Below are 19,508 nucleotides of genomic sequence, written 5' to 3' on the forward strand. Positions count from 1 at the left end.
GCATCACAATTACAGACTTCAAGCTATACTACAAAGCTGTAATCATCAAGACAGTATGGTACTGGCACAAGAACAGACACTCAGATCAATGGAACAGAAAGAGAACCCAGAAACGGACCCACAAACATAAGGCCAACTAATCTTTGATAAAGCAGGAAAGAATATCCAATGGAATAAAGACAGTCTCTTTAGCAAATGGTGCTGGGAAAACTGGACAGCGACATGCAGAAGAATGAACCTGGACCACTTTCTTATACCACACACAAAAATAAACTCAAAATGGATGAAAGACCTCAATGTAAGACAAGAAGCCATCAAAATCCTCGCGGAGAAAGCAGGCAAAAATCTCTTCGATCTTGACCGCAGCAACTTCTTATCGAACGTCTCCAGAGGCAAGGGAAACAAAAGCAAAAATGAACTACTGGGACTTCGTCAAAATAAAAAGCTTCTGCACAGCAAAGGAAACAATCAGCAAAACTAAAAGGCAACCGACAAAATGAGAGAAGATATTTGCAAATGACATATCAAATAAAGGGTTAGTATCCAAAATCTATAGAGAACTGATCAACTCGACAGCCAAAAAACAAAGATTCCAGTGAAGAAATGGGCAAAAGACATGAACAGACACTTCTCCAAAGAAGACATCCAGATGGCCAACCGACACATGAAAAAATGCTCACCATCACTCATCATCAGGGAAATACAAATCAAAACCACAATGAGATACCACCTTACACCTGTCAGAATGGCTAACATTAGCAACTCAGACAACATATGCTGGCAAGGATGCGGAGAAAGAGAATCTCTTTTGCATTGCTGGTGGCAATGCAAGCTGGTGCAGCCACTCTGGAAAACAAGATGGAGGTTCCTCAAAAAATTAAAAATAGAACTACCCTACAACCCAGCAATTGCACTAGTAGGTATTTATCCAAGGGATATAGGTGTGCTGTTTCGAAGGACACATGCACCCCCATGATTATAGCAGCACTATCAACAATAGCCAAAGTATGGAAAGAGCCCAAATGCTCATCGATGGATGAATGGATAAAGAAGATGTAGTATATATATATAATGGAGTATTACTCGGCAATCAAAAAGAATGAAATCTTGCCATTTGCAACTATGTGGATGGAATTGGATGGTATTATGCTAAGAGAAATTAGTCAGAGGAAGACAAAAATCATAGGACTTCACTCACATGAGGACCTTAAGAAACAAAACAGATGAACATAAGGTAAGGGAAAAATAATATAAAAACAGGGAGGGGGACAAAACAGAAGAGACTCATAAATATGGAGAACAAACTGAGGGTTATGGGAGGGGTTGTGGGAGGGGGGATGGGCTAAATGGGTAAAGGGCACTAAGGAATCTACTCCTGAAATCATCGTTGCACTATATGCTAATTTGGATGTAAGTTAAAAAAAATAAAAAACAAAACAAGTTAAAAAAAAATACATAAATTAAAAAAAGAAAGAAAAGAAACATTAAGATTCCAGAAAAGCAGGGGGCGCCTGGGTGGCTCAGTCGGTTAAGCATCCGACTTCGGCTCAGGTCACGATCTCGCGGTATGGGAGTTCGAGCCCCGCGTCAGGCTCTGTGCTGACTGCTCAGAGCCTGGAGCCTGTTTCAGATTCTGTGTCTCCCTCTCTCTCTGAACCTCCCCCGTTCATGCTCTGTCTCTCTCTGTCTCAAAAAAAATAAATAAACGTTAACAAAAAAAATTAAAAAAAAAAAAGATTCCAGAAAAGCAGAAATGGTGGGAAAAATTTCACGTGATGGATGAAATCTATTAGAAGTTAAGAATAAAATATATGGGGCGCCTGGGTGGCGCAGTCGGTTAAGCGTCCGACTTCAGCCAGGTCATGATCTCGCGGTCCGTGAGTTCGAGCCCCGCGTCGGGCTCTGGGCTGATGGCTCAGAGCCTGGAGCCTGTTTCCAATTCTGTGTCTCCCTCTCTCTCTTCCCCTCCCCCGTTCATGCTCTGTCTCTCTCTGTCCCAAAAATAAATAAACGTTGAAAAAAAAAAAATTGAAAAAAAAGAAAAAAAAAAAAAAAGAATAAAATATAAAAGAGGGGTGCCTGGGTGGCTCAGTTGGTTCAGCATCTATTGACATTGGCTCAGGTTGTGAACTTGCGGTCGTTGGATCAAATCTCCCACTGGGCTTCGAGCTGAGCGTGGAGCCTGCTTGAGATTCTCTCTCCCTCTCTACCCCTTGTGAGCATGTGCACACATACACCCTGTCTCAAAAATAAACAGTAAAAAAGAATAAAATATAAAAAATAGTAAGAAATTGACATGATCAAATGCAGAGAGGAAAAAAAACAAAGCAACTGTTTAAACACCAAACAAATGGAATAAATAAATGAAAATTTCAACATACAAAAACGAAGGCAGGAAAAGAATTTAAGAATGTGTGTACTGAGCTAACAATGTTATTTGTGAGGCTGTATCTTAAGAGGTAATTGAGGATTCATACAAAGAGGAAGCAATGAGATATTCATATTAACATTTGTGACAATAATAAAAAAAATCTACATAGTCAGCAATAGCAGAATTGATTTAAAAAATGATACATCCACATTATGGTATATTATTCAGCTATTAAAACAGAAAGAGAACCACATGAAAAAAGCAGGTTAATACAATTATAAATTTATTATAAGGGGAAATGTTTGTTGTAAGGAAGGAGAAATGAGAAAACATCGGGAGAGTTGTTTTTTTTCAAATTTACTAAATTACTTTTTTTTTACAGTAATGCAGTATTTTATTCCATTAATAACTAATACTTGAGAGCATTTATAATATTAATGGAACTTAATCTAAGAGAAGTTCGACTTACTTTTTTTTTTTAAAGTTTATTTATTTTGAGAGACAGAGAAAGAGAATGGAAGGGGCAGAGAGACAGGGAGAGAGAGAGAAAATCCCAAGCAGACTCTGTGATGTCAGCACATGATGTGGGATCTGAACCCCCGAAGTGAGGGATCATGACCTATGGACTTACTTTTTAAGGTTTATTTATTTATTTTGAGAGGGAGGGAGAGCAGGGGAGGAGCAGAAAGAGAGGGAGAGAGAGAATCCCAGGCAGGCTCCATGCTGCCAGCACAAAGCCTGATGTGGGGCTCAAACACATGAAACTGTGAGATTATGACCTAAGCTGAAATCAAGAGTCAGATGCTCAACAAGTTGAGCAACCCAGGCGCCCCTTGACTTACTTTTTTTTACATTTCAATATCAGGTATCAGTAAAAGGAAAAATATGGTCAAAATTACTATGTCAAAAACTTACAATAAATGCTTGATGTTAGTCTAAATACAATTCAGTTTTTGGCATAAAGTTCTTTGGCTGCAAAGAAAACATTTGGTTTACTTCTCTAATAGGAATATCCGCATTTAATGCTGGGATAGCTTCTTCTTGGTATTTGTTCTGCTGTTGATTTTTAGCACAGTTATTTATAATTGTATGAATGGAGTGGAGAGAGGTACTCATGATATCATGAGGTACTCTAAATAAGAGTATATAACTATAGTAATGAGGAGGCAGACAGGTAATGCGACTGCCCTGTATTTTTGAGGCCAACAGGTTAAACCTAAGGAGTTTACTCGACATTCAGGAATAAAAGCCCACACAAAATATAGTATGAAGCCAAATTGGGAGCTTAAGAAAAGAAAAAAGCCATAAATCACTCTCTGTGGCAATGGCAATGATGAATTTTCCACCATTCTCACTGTGACTTCAGACAATCTTGGGTCCCTGAAATGACCACTCAGGCCCCTCCTGACAGCTTGGCCACCTCAATGGTGAGTGCTCTGTCCAAGCACCAACAAGGAAGCTGCAGAAGGGGTTAAAGAGGGAAAACTGAGGAACAAGCTAAGTCACAATGGCACCCCTCTTCCCATTTACTAAATTACTCTAGGTGCTTCCAATGCTTCTTCTAGAAAGCAAATGCTATTATTTAATATCAGTATCTTTCTAGTTAAAAAAATTGTTTTTAATTCACCAATGTGTAACTGTGATCGATGTACGCTACATAACTTTTATAATGGAAAAGCAACAAAGCTTACCAATCTAAAAAAGTGTACTTAAATTAACATTTCCATACAGGTGATTCAGGAAAAGTTGCACAAGGAAAAAGGAATCAAGGACTAGGGTTTATAAAAGGGTGGGGGAATGTGGGTAAACAGGTGATGGGCATTAAGAAGGGCATTTTTTGAGATGAACACTGGGTGTCTTATGTAAGAGACGAGTCACTGGCTTCTACTCCTGAAGCCAAGACTACACTGTATGTTCACTAACTTTAAATTTTAAAAAATGGGTTAATAAGTGAGATATAAACACTAGAAAGAAAAGGACCAAAATTGGGGCCCTGGGTGCTTCAGTCCGTTAAGCATCTGACTCTTGATTTTGGCTCAGGTCATATCATCATGGTTCATGAGATCAAGCCCCAAGTTGGGCTCCACACTAACAGCGTGGTGCCTGTTTGGGATTCACGGTCTCCCTCTCTCTCTGCCCCTCCCTCACGCGCTCCCTCAAAACAAATAAACTAAAAACAAACAAACAAAAAATCATTGAGACCACCCTGATCCCTTTTACTACTCCACACAGGCAACTTGCTTGGATAGTTTACTTTCTGGTATTGCACAAGATGAGATGCTGCAGAAATTAAGTTAAAAACTCCATACTGAAGAGGAGACTACTAACCTTTGCTCAGGCCTACTGCTAAAATTCTGGCAGCCAAGCTCATAAGCTTCCAAGAGAAAACTGGAGGATTTGTCTCTGGGGGGAAAAAGGCCCGACTAGATACTGACTTTGAGGACTTCTGGTAAAAGAATCAGCATCAATCAGCATCCATTGGGGTGCCTGGATGGCTCAGCGGGTTAAGCCTCCAACTTCAACTTAGGTCATGATATCATGGCTCATGGGTTCCAGCTGTGCTGACAGCTCAAAGCCTGGAGCCTGCTTTTGTCTCCCTCTCCCCCTGCTCACACTCGGTCTCTCTCAAAAATAAATAAAAAGTTAAAAAAAAAAAATCACCATCCACCAATCACCCTAAGGTGAGGCCTACAAATTAACAAGCCCTACTAGTAAGCTTTTAAAAATAAATTAAATATTAGCAGAAAGCCAAGGATCACTGGACACAGAAAGCCCCTAAGATCAAGAGGGCTGAAAACAAGAAAGTCCAACAATCAACTGACATGAATTGAGGGAAAAGGAAAAATGGGAGCAGAAAATTATTGAAGAAGTGATACAAAAAAACCTTCCCACAAACCAGACATTTTTCCAGACCATAAAGGTATATAATAGCACAATGAAAGCAGGAGGGGAAAAAGATGCATCAGCAGAGTGTGGTTACATGACCATCCTCAAAAAGAAAATAAAAATAACCTCTTGTGCACTCTTGTTTCTTAAGATATTCCCAGATTGCACTCCATCAAAACACAGCTGTAAAAAAAGGTCGTAGGGCACCTGGTTGGCTCAGTTGGTGGAGCATGAAACTCTTGATCTTGAGTTTGTGGTTTTGAGCCCCATGTTGGGTATGTAAATTAAAAATAATTTTTTAAAAATCTTAAAAATAATACTAATACTAAAAAAGGGGTCTTAGTTGAATCCAGGAAGCAAGGAATCCAGCACTAAAAGATACATAAAGGAAATCTCATTGATGGTGATGAGAAATCCCAAAGTTTAGTTGTGCTACAAGACTAAGAATAACCCGTATGGATGGAAGCAACAGAAAAAAAGCTCCAACAAGATGTGTCTAGAAAAATGAGGAGTCAATAAATTATTTGGTATGTTTAACTATACTGAAGAGTTTTCTCCCTAGCAAACTCTGTGGATGAACTGATAAGCACATATAAAATTATTTTAAAAACTCTATAAAGAGAAAAAAAAAAAACCCCTCACCCACAGGCAAAGAGTATTAACGCTGAGGGGAAAGAGCAGGGTTGTAAAAAAGAGAATAGTCATGATATACTATATATGGCTCAGCTGTAAAAAAACATTTACATTTACATAATCATAAAGCACACACTGAAAATTGATTCAACACTTATATTTGTGCATAAAGAAGCTACTGGGAGCATATGAGGACAGGAAAAAAATGTGTATATATGGAGAGTGGGGAAGGCAAAAGAACCAAATAGTCACTATTCATGTTAGAAGCCTACAGAATTCTAAAACAGAAAAAAACAAAAATTACAGTATAAGCATATTATTTAAATCTATATAGGTAAATACCTAATAGCTAAAGGAGTTGAAAACAGTTGGCTCTGGAAAGTGGGAATTGAACTGGAGGAGGAAGAGTAGAGGGAGGACTACTCCCACTACCATTTTTTCCTTTGTAAGACTTACAGTACTTATGTGACTTAAAATTATGTACGGGGCGCCTGGGTGGCTCAGTCGGTTAAGTATCCGACTCTTGATCTGGGTTCTGGTCATGATCTCATGGTTCATGAGATTGGGCTCTATGCCGCCAGCACGGATCCTGCTTGGGATTCTCTCTCTCTCCATCCCTCCCCCGACTGCGCGCTTCTCTTAAACAAAACTTTAAAAAGTATTAAAAGTATGTACATATGTTACTTTGATACAGACCTGAAACAAAATTGTAAAAGTGAAAGAAAAAACTAAAAAGTATAGGAGAAATTTCAGTAAATATATGAAAAGCATTGGAAATTGTTTTTCTTTCCATGAGGATCAATTTTGAAACCATTTTTCAAGTTAAATATTAGAAAAGTAAAAATATTCAAAATACCCAGAAAAGCACACTAAATTACTGTAGACCTAAAAAATTTCAATGGAGAAATGTTATCTTTCTGGACAACAGTAGCACAGCCCACATTTTGGCTAAAATAAAATTATTAAATTACCTTGGAGGTTGAATTTTGAATTTTTCAAAGACTTCTGGATAAAGTAATGGAAACACCACCATCTCTTTTAGAGCTGCAATATGATTAGACAGGCCACCAATGCTATCAAATCGTACCTGATAATGGAAGGGAAACATGGACATTCTCAGATTTGGAATCAAAATTAAAATATCACTCCATTTCTATACTAGGCTCAACCTATACACAGCCAACTGAGTAACAGCATTTTAGCTGTAGCCTGAAAAAGTCTGTAAAGTTTCGGATTTAAAGAAAAATTGGTTAAACTTTAAAACTAAATTAAAACAGTATTTAAGTTCAAGCATACAAGATCGTACTCACTGAAGAATCTAGTTGCATTGGATCAACATCTGCAAGACTTGCTCCAATCTTCATTCTATCTTTATAAATTCCTTTTAATTCATCTTTCCGAAAATTTAGTGGGAGGCACCTATTTTTAAAAAATTAAAAAGAAACACCCATTAGGGTGTTGGGTAGCTTGGCTGAGCATTCAACTTTTTTTGTTTGTTTATTTTTGAGAGAAAGAGAGAGAGACAGAGGGTGAACAGGGGAGGGACAGAGAGAGAGAGAGGGAGGGAGACACAGAAACCAAAACAGGCTCCAGGCTGGTGTGGGGCTTGAACCCATGAACTGTAAGATCATGACCTAAGCTGAAGTCTGGCGCTTAACCGACTGAGCCACCCAGGCACCCCAAGCATCCAGCTCTTGATTTTGGCTCAGGTCATGACCTCAAGGTTGTGGGATCAAGCCCACTTTGGGCTCCATTCTGGGTGTGGAGCCCACTTAAGATTCTATCTCCCTCTACCACTCATGCTCTCTTTCTCTCTTAAAAAAAAAAAAAAAAAAAAGACAAATAAATAAAAATAAAATAAAAATAAAACACCTATCAGTTCACTTTCTCCCCCAAATTCTATGTCAGAATATGGACATTTTTCCTAAAAATTAAAAAACAAGTTGGGGTACTTGGGTGGCACAGTCAGCTAAGCATCTGACTCTTGGTTTCAGCTCAGGTCATGAACTTGTGGTTTGTGAGTTTCAGCCCCCACATCAGGCTCCATGTTGGCAACGTGGGGCCTGCTTGGGATTCTCTCTCCCTCTCTCTGCCTCTTCCCTGTTTGTTTTCTCTCTCTCTCAAAATAAATCAATGAACATTATAAAAAATAATTTAAAAAATTTAAAAAGTTAAATTTCAATCAGCAACTGTGAAATTATGTATTTCAACTTCATTTTCTTTATAGGTTGAGAACTTTAATGTTAGAAATATTTATACCTGAAGTTTTATTATCAGAGATATACAGTCAAACGAAGTGCCAGTGTTCAAGATGCCACAGCATCATAAAGTAATTCATGGTTAGCAATTCAGACTGTATCAATATACTTTATAATGATTGTGCTTAACATATACAGAGTATTTACCACTTGTCAGGCTGTTTTAGGTGCTTTATATGTAATAGTCCATGAAATCCTCAAAACAGTCATTTATTGAGTAGCTATTATTTCCTCCTATTTTAAAAGAAAACTGATGGGGTGCCTGGGTGGCTCTGACTCTTGGTTTTGGCTCAGGGCATCATCTTGCAGTTCATGAGTTTGAGCCCCGCATGCTGACAGCATGGAGCCTGCTTGGGATTCTCTCTTTGCCCCTCCTCTGCTTATGCTCTCTCTCTCTCAAAATGAATAAATAAACCTTAAAAAAAAACCTGAGGCACAAAAAGATTAACTGAAATGCACAAAGTCACAACTGGTTAAGTGTCAGTTCCTGGACTCAAACCAAAGCAGTGTCTCCAGACCTGCAATAACTCTGCTACAGTACCTCTCAGCAAAATATTCATAGTCCACCAAGCACCTTGGATCCACATCAACCATCTCAAGCAAGAATGAATCACTACTTTCCTAACTACTTTCAAAAACAGTTATAGTAGATTATAAAAAATACACCTAGAAGTACCTGCTTGTTTTATAGAGGGAGAGTGGAAACTGCTTATGTTAGAGGTTAAGACACGTTGGAATGCCTAAGAAAAGAAATACAACTAAACACAAGTAAAAGCACACCAAACTCACCCCAAGTGACAAATCTTGGTAACTCCAGACTCCACAAGGAATTTATACTGTGAAATCTAAGATGAACACGTTTTCAATTGTGGCTTTTTAAAAGGTATTTCTCAAATAACTCATTTATTTATTTATTTATTTACATTTATTTATTTTCGACAGAGCATGAGTGGGGGAGGGGCAGAGAGAGGGAGACAAAGAATGTGAAGGAGGCTCCAGGCTCTGAGCTGTCAGTACAGAGCCCGGTACAGGGCTTGAACCCACAAACCGTGAGATCATGACATGAGCTGAAGTTGGGCGCTAAGTTATAATTCTTAATAGAAATATAACTGCATGATATAGAAACTACAGGATTAGATGTACATTTCTATGAATGAAGGCAAAGAAACATCAGTCTAAGTAATACAGGTTTTCGATGATCTAACTCACTGCTGCCAACAGAAATGAAATGTAAGTCAAAGGTGTAATTTAAAATTTTCTATTAGATACACTAAAGAAAAAGTAATAATATATTTCACTTACCCCAACATATCTAAAACATACCATCTCAATATGCAAAATAAATACTTAAAAAACTGAGATATTTTACATTCTTTCTTATACTAAGTCTTTGAAATCCAAGAATGTGGTTTTTTTTTTTTTTTTTTTTTTTTTTTTACAAAATTTTACAATATTTCTCAATTCAGATTAGGTACATTTCAAGTGCTTAATAGCCATATGTAACTAGTGGCTACCATACTAGGGCAGAGCTAATGTGGTAAAAGAATAGAGCTTAGGATACAAAGAATGGTTGGTTTGCACGTCCCTTCAATTATTATGTTTCTAATTGCTTCACCATGCAGTTTTTACTCTATGAGAATATTACTTTATTAGGATACAAGCCCTGCATTTTTTCACTCCACTGACCACATCTGTAAAATGGGTATGATCCTTGCTATAAACTTATATATGAACTTACACGAACTTATATTACAAAAAGTTATGAAATAAGTAAACCCATTTTCCTAAAGAGCTCTATAAGGATGTATTATTATAATTATTATAAACAGAAAAAAATGTATTTGAAGTGAAAAAATTTCAAGTTTCCTCAAGTCCATGTTTGTCAAGCACCATTTGAGCTATACAATGGCTGTAAAAGAAAATGTTCTAATGTATTTTAAGTTTCAAATATAGATGTTTCAAACAAGATGGCATTCTAATTTATACATTAACTTTTTGTATAAATTTTTACATGTTTATTTATTGGGGGTGGGGGCAGAGAGAGCATCCCAAGCAGGCTCTGTGCTGTCAGTGTCGACCTGACGTGGGGCTCAATCCCATGAACTGTGAGATCATGACCTGAGCCGAAATCAAGAGCCGGATGCTTAACTGACTGAGCCACCCAGGTATCCCAAAATTTTAAATTTGGTCAAGCTGTATCTGCTCCCAAATTATTCAGCCTTCTCACCACTTAAAAAAAAAATAGCTTATAGTATTAAAAAGCATCAGTAGAAGACTTACCTGTTGATAGCTCTATTGCGGCTCCTTTTTCTCCGTCTCTCAAAATGCTGTTCATCTTCAGAAGAGGAAGATGAAGTAGAGTCACTACTGTGGATTGCATGCCTTCGCCTAAAGTAAAGAGGAAAACTGAAATCATGACGAAGGAGGGCAGGAAAAACAGAGGCATAAGATGCAAACATCAGAATTACCTAAGGATCCAAAAAGATTTATCAAAAAATTAATACATTTGCTGAAGCAATGAAGTAGGCTTTGATGGTTCAATCTTTTGGAGGGAATAAAATACATGGATAACTGAGAGGAAGGGAAAGAGATAGGTGGCTGTGATAGAGCTGACAATCAAATGTTCGTTATGATAGAATATGGTCCAAGCAGAATGACTTCTTAGTCTTGATGTAAATCAGTTATCCTCAAAGAGAAAGGTGGGAAAAAGAGGATATTAAACTCTTTGGGACTATAACTTCAGAAAGCATTTTCAATATTATACCATATATAGTTTCACATTTGTAATATTATACTATACATAATTTCACCTTTTGAAATGTCAATCTTAAAAGGAGAACAGGAGAATTTTTATGCAAACCAAAAAGGATCAAGAAGAGTTTAAAAAATACTAGGAATACAGTGAGAAATAAGATGACCTTTTATCTACAGTATCATCACCTGTAAATTTACAACTATCATTTACTGCTGTGTCAATATGGATGTATTACTTAACCCATATAAGCCTTAATTTTCTCACAAAAAGGAGGTAAGGATATAATCAAATTCTTAGGCTGGTTGGTAGTACTAAATAAGACACCAAGTGCTACAAATACTGAAAAAAAATTTCAATCACTTCTACCTTTGCATTTGTTGCAAAACACCCATAGGAAAAACAAAGAATCTAGCTGGGAAAACCTTTAATCATTGGCTCAGGGTCTAGAGCTTTTCCTGAGTCAGAGTGCAATCACAGTAAGTAGATATTTCCAAAAATATTAAAGGTTCACAGTCTATTATTTCCATAACATAGGAGCAGAATCTTATACTCTGAGAATAAGTTTTTCCATTATTCACTTACCAGGATCTGAAATGTCATAAAGATGGGGGGGGAGGGGAAAATGGGTGATGGGCATTGAGGAGGGCACTTGTTGGGATGAGCACTGGGTGTTGTATGTAAGCCAATTTGACAATAAATTATATTCATTAAAAAAAATGAAATGTTGTAAAGGAAATTCAGTCTCTATTTGTCCCACTTACTATGATTATTCATATGTTCTGCTATTACACATTTGACTAGGCAGTGCTGGCCCAGACACTCCTAGAGATGTTAATGTTATACATTACCTTTGTAATTCCCCCTTCACCCCAGTCTGAATTATGAAACACAAATGGCCCCACAGGTTTTGGATAAGGGGTTTCTCACAGATATTTAAATGAGAAAATAATCCTCCAATGTCCACCTCCCCAAACATGCCAAGACTATTCTTATGATTGGCCTGAAACTAAAACTATCTAGTACAAGTGTGCAATTTTATATGAAAGACTAATTTATTTAATATTACCATTAATATTACAAAACAACTCTAACCTGGAGGCACATAATTCACATAACAGTAAGTGAATTCCGTATGTATTCACATAATGAAGACTAACTTCACAATAAAAAGGACTAACATTTATTAAATGCTTCTTGTATCAGATAGTAGATATATTATCCCACTGAATCTTAAGTAAAGCTCTGGACAAGTACATATCAGCAGGCTCACTTTAGAGTTGCAGCCAATGTGACTGGCTCATAGTTTAAATAACTTGCTTAAAATATTAGAATTAGGCAACGATGGTGTCAGAACTCAAACCTTTGTCTATTCAAAAAACCCACTTTCTATATACACTGGTAATTTCCAGTTGTTTATTTCACAAACCAAAAGAATTATAAGCAAACAACAAAACCTGTGGACTGAAATAAATTTTCCAATGTTTGATCTGAAAAGGAATTAAAAGAAAAATTTTTTAATGTTTATTTTGAGACAGAGTGTGAGCAGGAGTGGGGGATGGGGGGGGGGGTGGCGCAGAGAGAGACGGAAACACAGAATCCGAAGCAGGCTCTAGGCCCTGAGCTGTCAGCACAGAGCCTGACACGGGGCCTGAACTCATGAGCTGCGAGATCATGACCTGAGCTGAAGTCGGATGCCCAACCGACTGAGCCACCCAGGCGCCCCTGAAAAGTAGGGTTTTTAAGCATTGTAGTTATAACAAAGACATAGAGCACTCAATACATGCCAAATAGTAGTTTAAATGCTTTTCGTGTGTTAACTCATCTAATTCTCACATTACTGTGAGACAGCTAATATCATTCTCATTCTATGGGTCAAAAAACTGAAATGAGAGATTAAGTAACTTGCTAAAGGTCATTAATAAGTGGTAGGGCTGGGCCTGAAACCTAGTCATGGGTCCAGGGTTTTCACAATTACTCTATACTGTAGAAAGGCCATTTTTTCAGTTTTAAAGAGATTCTAAACACCCACACCCACACTCACTCTTTATTTTTCATTTTACTAAAAATGTTTGAAATTCTGGCATAGACAAGTGCTGGACCAGCACTGTGAACTTAATCAGTGTTTAGAGTTGCCAGTTCTAGCACCTTGACACCAGGTAAGGGGCACTCTGGAATACTGGTGAAGCAACGGTACTAGGTTACCTTCAGGTTCAAAGGGATTGGGCTTGTTCCAGAAACTGCAGACTGAAACTAAAGAATAAACCTTAGATGAGTAGAGGTGAGTAATCATAAGAAAGAAAATCCTGCTTAAAGGCAGCGTTCCTGAACCTCTGTTATGGTAAGCACGCCAAAAAACCCTTGGAAGATCCTGCACTGCGGCTGCAAGGTTTTTCAACCATTTGCCATGGGTACCGAGAGCAATGCCCAAATGATTCTTTGGATGTGTGCTCTGGTCCCATGCCTAAGTAGGTGAAGTAGGACATGAATATAAACATAAGCTGGTCTCTTTAAGAAAAAGTAAAAAGGCTGAGCAAAATGACCATTACGGTGTTAAAGGGGAAGAGATGTTCATATCACCTTGGTAAGAGTGTTGGGGGGAAAAAAAAGGTTTAAAGGGCTACATTCAAAAGGTCAGATAACATTAACAGTTGAGATGTGGAGAAATTGGAACATGCATACATTGCTTGTGGGAAAGTAAAATAAAGCAGCCATTCTGGAAAATAATTTAGCAATTCCCTGAAACAGTAAATACAGTTAGCATTTGATCTAGCAATTCCATTTTTAGGTACATACCTAAGAGAAGTGAACACATAAGTCCATACAAAAAGTTGTTCACAAATGGTCATGGTAGCATTATTCACAAAAAGTAGAAACATCCCAAATATCCATCAGCTGATAAATGGATAACCAAAATATGGTATATTTATACAATGGAATCTTATTTGGCAATAAAAAAGAATGAAGTACCGATACATGCTAAACGTGGATGAACCTTAAAAATGTACCAAGTGAAAGAAGTCACTCGCAAAAGAGTCCACGTATATGAAATACTCAGAATAGGCAAATCTACAGAGACAGATAAAAGATTAGTGGCTGCTCAGGGCTGTGGGGGATGGAGGGACTGGAGATAACTAAAGAGTACAGGGTTTCTTTCTGAGGTAAGAAAAATGTTCTAAAATCGTTTGTGGTTATAGCTGCACAACTGTGAAAACCTCTTGAACTGTACATTTTAAACAGGTAAACTATATGGCATGTGAATTGCATCTCAATAAATCTGTTATCAAAAAGAAAAAAATTTTTACAAAGCTATCAAAACCAAAATCAGTCATTAAGTCAAATAATGTGACTCAGGGTACAATTTAAATATCTTAGTTCATACTTTAATTTAAATGTGTCAGAATGAATAAACAAACAAAAAGCAGAATCAGACCAATAAGTACAGAGAATAAGCTTGATGGTTGTCAGACGGGTGGTGGGGGGGTGGGGGTGGTAAGGGCGGATGGGCAAAATGGGTGACCAGGAGTGGAACATACAAAGCTTCCAGTAATGGAATGAGTAAGTCACAAGAGCAAAGGTACAGCATAGGGAATATATCATCAGTACTATTTTAATACCGATGTTACGGTGACAGATGGTAGCTACACTTGTGGTGACCAAAGCATAACAGATACAGTTGCTGAATAACTATGTTGTAAAATTGAAACTAATGTAACATCATGTGTCAACTACATGCAAATAAAAAATAAATAAATACATAAATACATAATAAAATAACAAATAAATGTGTCAAATATTCCACTAGTCTATGAGATCTGAGGGCAGGAATCCTGACTTAAGTCATTTTTATATCCATAGTGCTTAGTACATGGTAGTACTCAAACATTTGTTAATTGGAGAAAAAAAAGTCCTGCACCCAAAGAAGTATGAGACACTTTACATAAATAAATGGTAGACTCTGTGAACCAAATATGGGAACCTGAGCACCAAAGGAGCAAAAAAAAAAAATTCCTACCTGCTACAAGATCCATTATAGGTGGTGACTACAGAGGCAGTCATTAAATATATTACTTCCAGAAACATACCCATTAAAAATGGAAGAAGAAATTTAATCTCAAAGTAACTGCCAGCCTTTTTCACTTCTGTTGGATCTAGTAGAGGTTTATCCTTTAAGTCAGGCAACCAAGACAGCTGCCCTGGGCCTTATGCTTGGAGGGGATTCCAGGGAACATTACACTTTACCCCCCTTTTCTGTAGATCATTAGATTTCACTATCAAAATACTGGTCTTTAACAATATTCCAAAGGGGCCTATCAAAAGTAATGATAGTGTGGCCTCCTTTCAGGTGCAATTTATCTTGGGCAGCTCTGACAGGTTGCCCTCCTGACCCTCCATCCTTCTGGGCTCTGGTTTTATGGAAAGGGATGATGAAACAGGAAATCTAGGATGTACGCTTGTGATTTTGACACTCTGAAAATGAAATTAAAAGACCTAGGGACACAAGCAGTATTTCATATTTTTCCTAGAAGAATGTCAGTATTTACAAAAGTGTTGCTTTCAGTTATTAGTTATGAGGAGACTTCCAAGAGCTGTTCAAATAGTTGAAGTCTCATAGGATTTCAGTCTCACCTCTGAGGAAATTAATATTAGAAAAAAGTACCATTTCCACACAAATGTCATTTTTTCCCCTGTCTCTTTAATCTTCACCACGAGCTCTCTCATTCATGAACTACTATAATGTTATTATTACCCAGAAAGTTTTAATGAATCACAAAGCCTTTTTTAACTTGGGAAAATGAGGAAATAACAAGAACTACCTCTTTGGACTTAAATATGACAGACAACCAACAAGTGTTATGATGTAGAAGGAAAAGAAACCCACAAATAATTTTAATAGTCAAAGAAAATTAATGTTTCTTACTATATGAGAAAAAAAATTTTTTAAAGTGGAAATAAAACGTCAGGGAAAAAACCAGATCCAGAAGAGGATGGTTAGCATCGTGAAAAGTCTAGAAAGCTATGTAACCTGGAATGTTTGTCACAGTAAGAAAATATGTCTGTGATACTATGTGAAATAGTAGACTTAACCTACACTCTAACTTAATGTGAAGATTAAATGAAACAGTCTATGTGAGATGCTTATTAACACCAAGCCAGGAATACAGTAAACACTGAAGCAAAGGTAGCTCTCTATTAGTAAAGTGTGGAACAACGGAATAAACTACCTTACCATGGTAGTTACTAACTACCTAGTAATGGAAGCAACAGCAAAAATCTAGTCAGTGGTAGCAGGGATAAGGCATAGAGAGAACTCTCCAAGATACAGGATTCTAGAATTCTATCTGGATACATCCAGTCCTAAAACTCTAGAATCCTACCTATCACAGCCACAATTACGTTGTTATAAATCAGTCAGTACTTCAGAACCAAACCTGTTCATTCGTTTACAATAAGGACTTCTTGGTCCCCCAGAAGATAATCTATATCTTGGTCTTGCAGGAGAAGCTGGGCCAGTGTAAAATATGTTGGGCTTTCTCTGGTGACGAGGTTCTAAAAAGAAGAATTATAGGTATGTGACATATTAAGTAGTTATGAAGATAATTTTGTTCTTCACCTAAATACTTACAAAGGTGCTGCGTTCCATGAAAATACTAGTACATATCTACCAGACTATTTTACTGTTCATGTTTAAAGTCATTTATGTCTGCAGGGTTGCTATTGAAAATTATATAAAGCACACCCACCCAACCAAAACATACACTGGCCATAAACAACCACTATGATTATACTGATGCATAACAGCTGGTTATCAGCCCTGCATATATATGCTCATTAGGACTGAAACACAACTGTAACATAAATCAAAAGCAGTCTTATTTACACAAAGTGAAAAAATAAACTAAGTTGAAAGCTATAAAATCTAAAGTAAGTAAAGACAGACATGAAATTTCAAAATGGTCCAATTATTTGCTTTGGTCAAGGCTAACATCTAACTTTCTTGAAGTAATGACTTCTTACACATTTAGGATAATTTAAGAAAGACAACAGCCATGGATATTCTACAAAATGAAAACATGAAAAATAAGAATAACAGGAAAAGCAGTAAAGATAAAAGTAATATAATTACATCTCCTAGGACAAATATATGTAACACTTACTTTCCAATGGAGCCTGGTAATAAACAGTAGCTTTTCTCTGTCTAAGATAATATCGTTTCTGATTATCTTCTTCCCCATCTTCTTCATCTTCATCGTCATCATCTTCATCATCTTCGTCATCATCTTCACCATCATCTTCATCTTCTTGGTCTTCACCCTCTTCAGATGATTCTACAGTTAAGAAACATTTACTTTCAGAAAACTCACCAAAATGTTAACAATTTTTAATAAAGGGGAATTGAAAGAAAAAGAAAGAGACCCTCCTTTAAAAATTTACTTCTAGATTGCTCATAGAAATGATTCTTTCGCAGCATTAAATGAAGATTTTAAAAAATGAAGTAAACTACAGAATTAAAAATAACTAGAGGGGGGCGCCTGGGTGGCGCAGTCGGTTAAGCGTCCGACTTCAGCCAGGTCACGATCTCGCGGTCCGTGAGTTCGAGCCCCGCGTCGGGCTCTGGGCTGATGGCTCAGAGCCTGGAGCCTGTTTCTGATTCTGTGTCTCCCTCTCTCTCTGCCCCTCCCCCGTTCATGCTCTGTCTCTCTCTGTCCCAAAAAATAAATAAACGTTGAAAAAAAAATTAAAAAAAAAAAAATAACTAGAGGAAGGAAAAAAGGAAATAGGGAAAGATGTTTAAAGGCTACTGTCAGTAGTACCAAACTAAAGTTTATGGTATTGCTGCTGATTTCATTAATATAAGTGACTATGCTTAAGTTTCCAAGTTAATTTAACATGTTGACAAATTAAAGTATCTCCTCACTTAGCTTTTTCCTTTAATTTTTTCATTTTTACTTATTTTTAATTTGAATTTTTAAGTAGGCTTCACGCCCAGTGCAGAGCCCAACACAAGGGCCTGAACTCATGACCCTGAGGCCAAGACCTACGCTGAGATCAAGAGTTGGATGCCCAACTGACTGAGCTACCCAGGCACCCCAACTTTTGCCTTTTAAACTTAAATTTTAAATTCCATCCAGCCCTTCTGGCTGTCACTGAGCTACACAGAGCATAACTCAAATATCTACTTACAAAAATGTAAAACACCCTCACCAAATATTTAAAATGCATTTCAGAAAACTGGTTTTCACTCAAGAAAAGTTCTAATAAATTACAGTTGTAATTCCTAACAGAAGAGCAAAACTTAATTTTAATCACCTTTCAACTAAAATTGGTAGAGATGTGTTGTCTATAATGCATTATATAAGCAAACCAGGTTTATCTGCTTTAGATTTGTAGATTTCAAGTACTTTCCCAAACAAAACACACTATCCTTTTAAGCTTTCCCCTGCCCTCACTTTTATTTCATTTTATTTTTTCATTTTTTTTTAAATTTGAGAGAGAGAGAGAGAAAGAAAGAGAGAGAGAGAATCTTAAGCAGGCGCCATGCTCAGCATGTGACCTGAACCGAAATTAAGAGTTAGACGCTCGGGGCGCCTGGGTGGCTCAGTCAGTTAATTGTCTGACTTCGGCTCAGGTCATGATATTGTGGTCTGGGAGTTTGAGCCCTGCGTCGGGCTCTGTGGTGACAGCTCAGAGCCTGGAGCCTGTTTCCGATTCTGTGTCTCCCTCTCTCTCTGACCCTCCCCCATTCATGCTCTGTCTCTCTCTGTCTCAAAAATAAATAAACGTTAAAAAAAAAAAATTAAAAAAGAAAAAAGACGCTCAATCAACTGAGACACCCAAGCGCCCCTCCCCTGTTCTCACTTTTAAATTATGACCAATCCTTTGATCTCTCACAAAATACCAATAATGTCACAGCTTCTGAATAGAAGAGCTGAGCTATATTCTACTAAAAAAAAGTGCTGAAATTCAAACCCAGAAGTAAAACAAAAGACTAACCCACACTGCCTTCTTGATTGTCAGTTGTTTCCTCATCAGTTCTTTGAATACCTTTTTGTTTTCCTCTTGTGTACATATTAAGATTCTCCTAAAAATGTTTAAACAGAAGCCATTAACATTTAGCATATTTATTTAAAAAATTCAGTAGGACCTTCCTATCTTGCTTAATAAAATGAAGATATTTATAGCTATAAACTGTTAAAACTCCAGCAATATCTAGTAACTGATCAAACAAATGCTGAACAGTTTAAAGATGTTGAAAACAATGAGTAATTTACCAAAAACGGATAGGTACTATAGAAAAAAGGTTAAATTGGAGATCACTAAATCAGCTGTGAAACAGGAGATATTCTTTTTTACTGAAGTGTAGCTGACACACAATGTTGCATTAGTTTCCAGAGTGAGGAAGGATATATTTACTTCTTCTGTTTCATTAAACACTCCCAAGTCTTCAAGTTCCCTCATTCGCTGTCTACGCATCTTCTTCATGTCATCCATTTTTTGAAGTACAGCTTCAGCAGTGCTTTAAGAAAATTGACATAGATATAAGCTAAAACTGTAAAAGAGTGGTACAGTTTTAAAAGCTTGAGTTTTCTCCCATTATATTTTTTAA

General features: G+C 37.1%; 1 protein-coding gene and 1 pseudogene across 2 annotated transcripts in view; both read right to left on the reverse strand.

Annotated features, from left to right (window-relative positions):
* ATAD2 (ATPase family AAA domain containing 2) overlaps positions 1–19,508 on the reverse strand; it is a 69,805-nt gene that overhangs the window by 32,150 nt on the left and 18,147 nt on the right. For both annotated transcript variants that reach the window (XM_040494358.1, XM_040494359.1), the window contains exons 5-11: positions 19,316–19,418; positions 18,896–18,983; positions 17,059–17,229; positions 16,333–16,450; positions 10,429–10,536; positions 7,201–7,309; positions 6,862–6,977 (exon numbers count right to left, since the gene is read on the reverse strand). In XM_040494358.1, the coding sequence (XP_040350292.1) occupies positions 6,862–6,977; positions 7,201–7,309; positions 10,429–10,536; positions 16,333–16,450; positions 17,059–17,229; positions 18,896–18,983; positions 19,316–19,418 (813 nt within the window). The remainder of the gene's footprint in view (positions 1–6,861; positions 6,978–7,200; positions 7,310–10,428; positions 10,537–16,332; positions 16,451–17,058; positions 17,230–18,895; positions 18,984–19,315; positions 19,419–19,508) is intronic.
* LOC121042938 (phosphatidylinositol N-acetylglucosaminyltransferase subunit P-like) lies at positions 3,163–4,465 on the reverse strand (annotated as a pseudogene).

This window comes from Herpailurus yagouaroundi, unplaced genomic scaffold, assembly GCF_014898765.1.
Source record: "Herpailurus yagouaroundi ecotype Mexico unplaced genomic scaffold, PumYag 186, whole genome shotgun sequence".
NCBI classification, from domain to species: domain Eukaryota; kingdom Metazoa; phylum Chordata; class Mammalia; order Carnivora; family Felidae; genus Herpailurus; species Herpailurus yagouaroundi.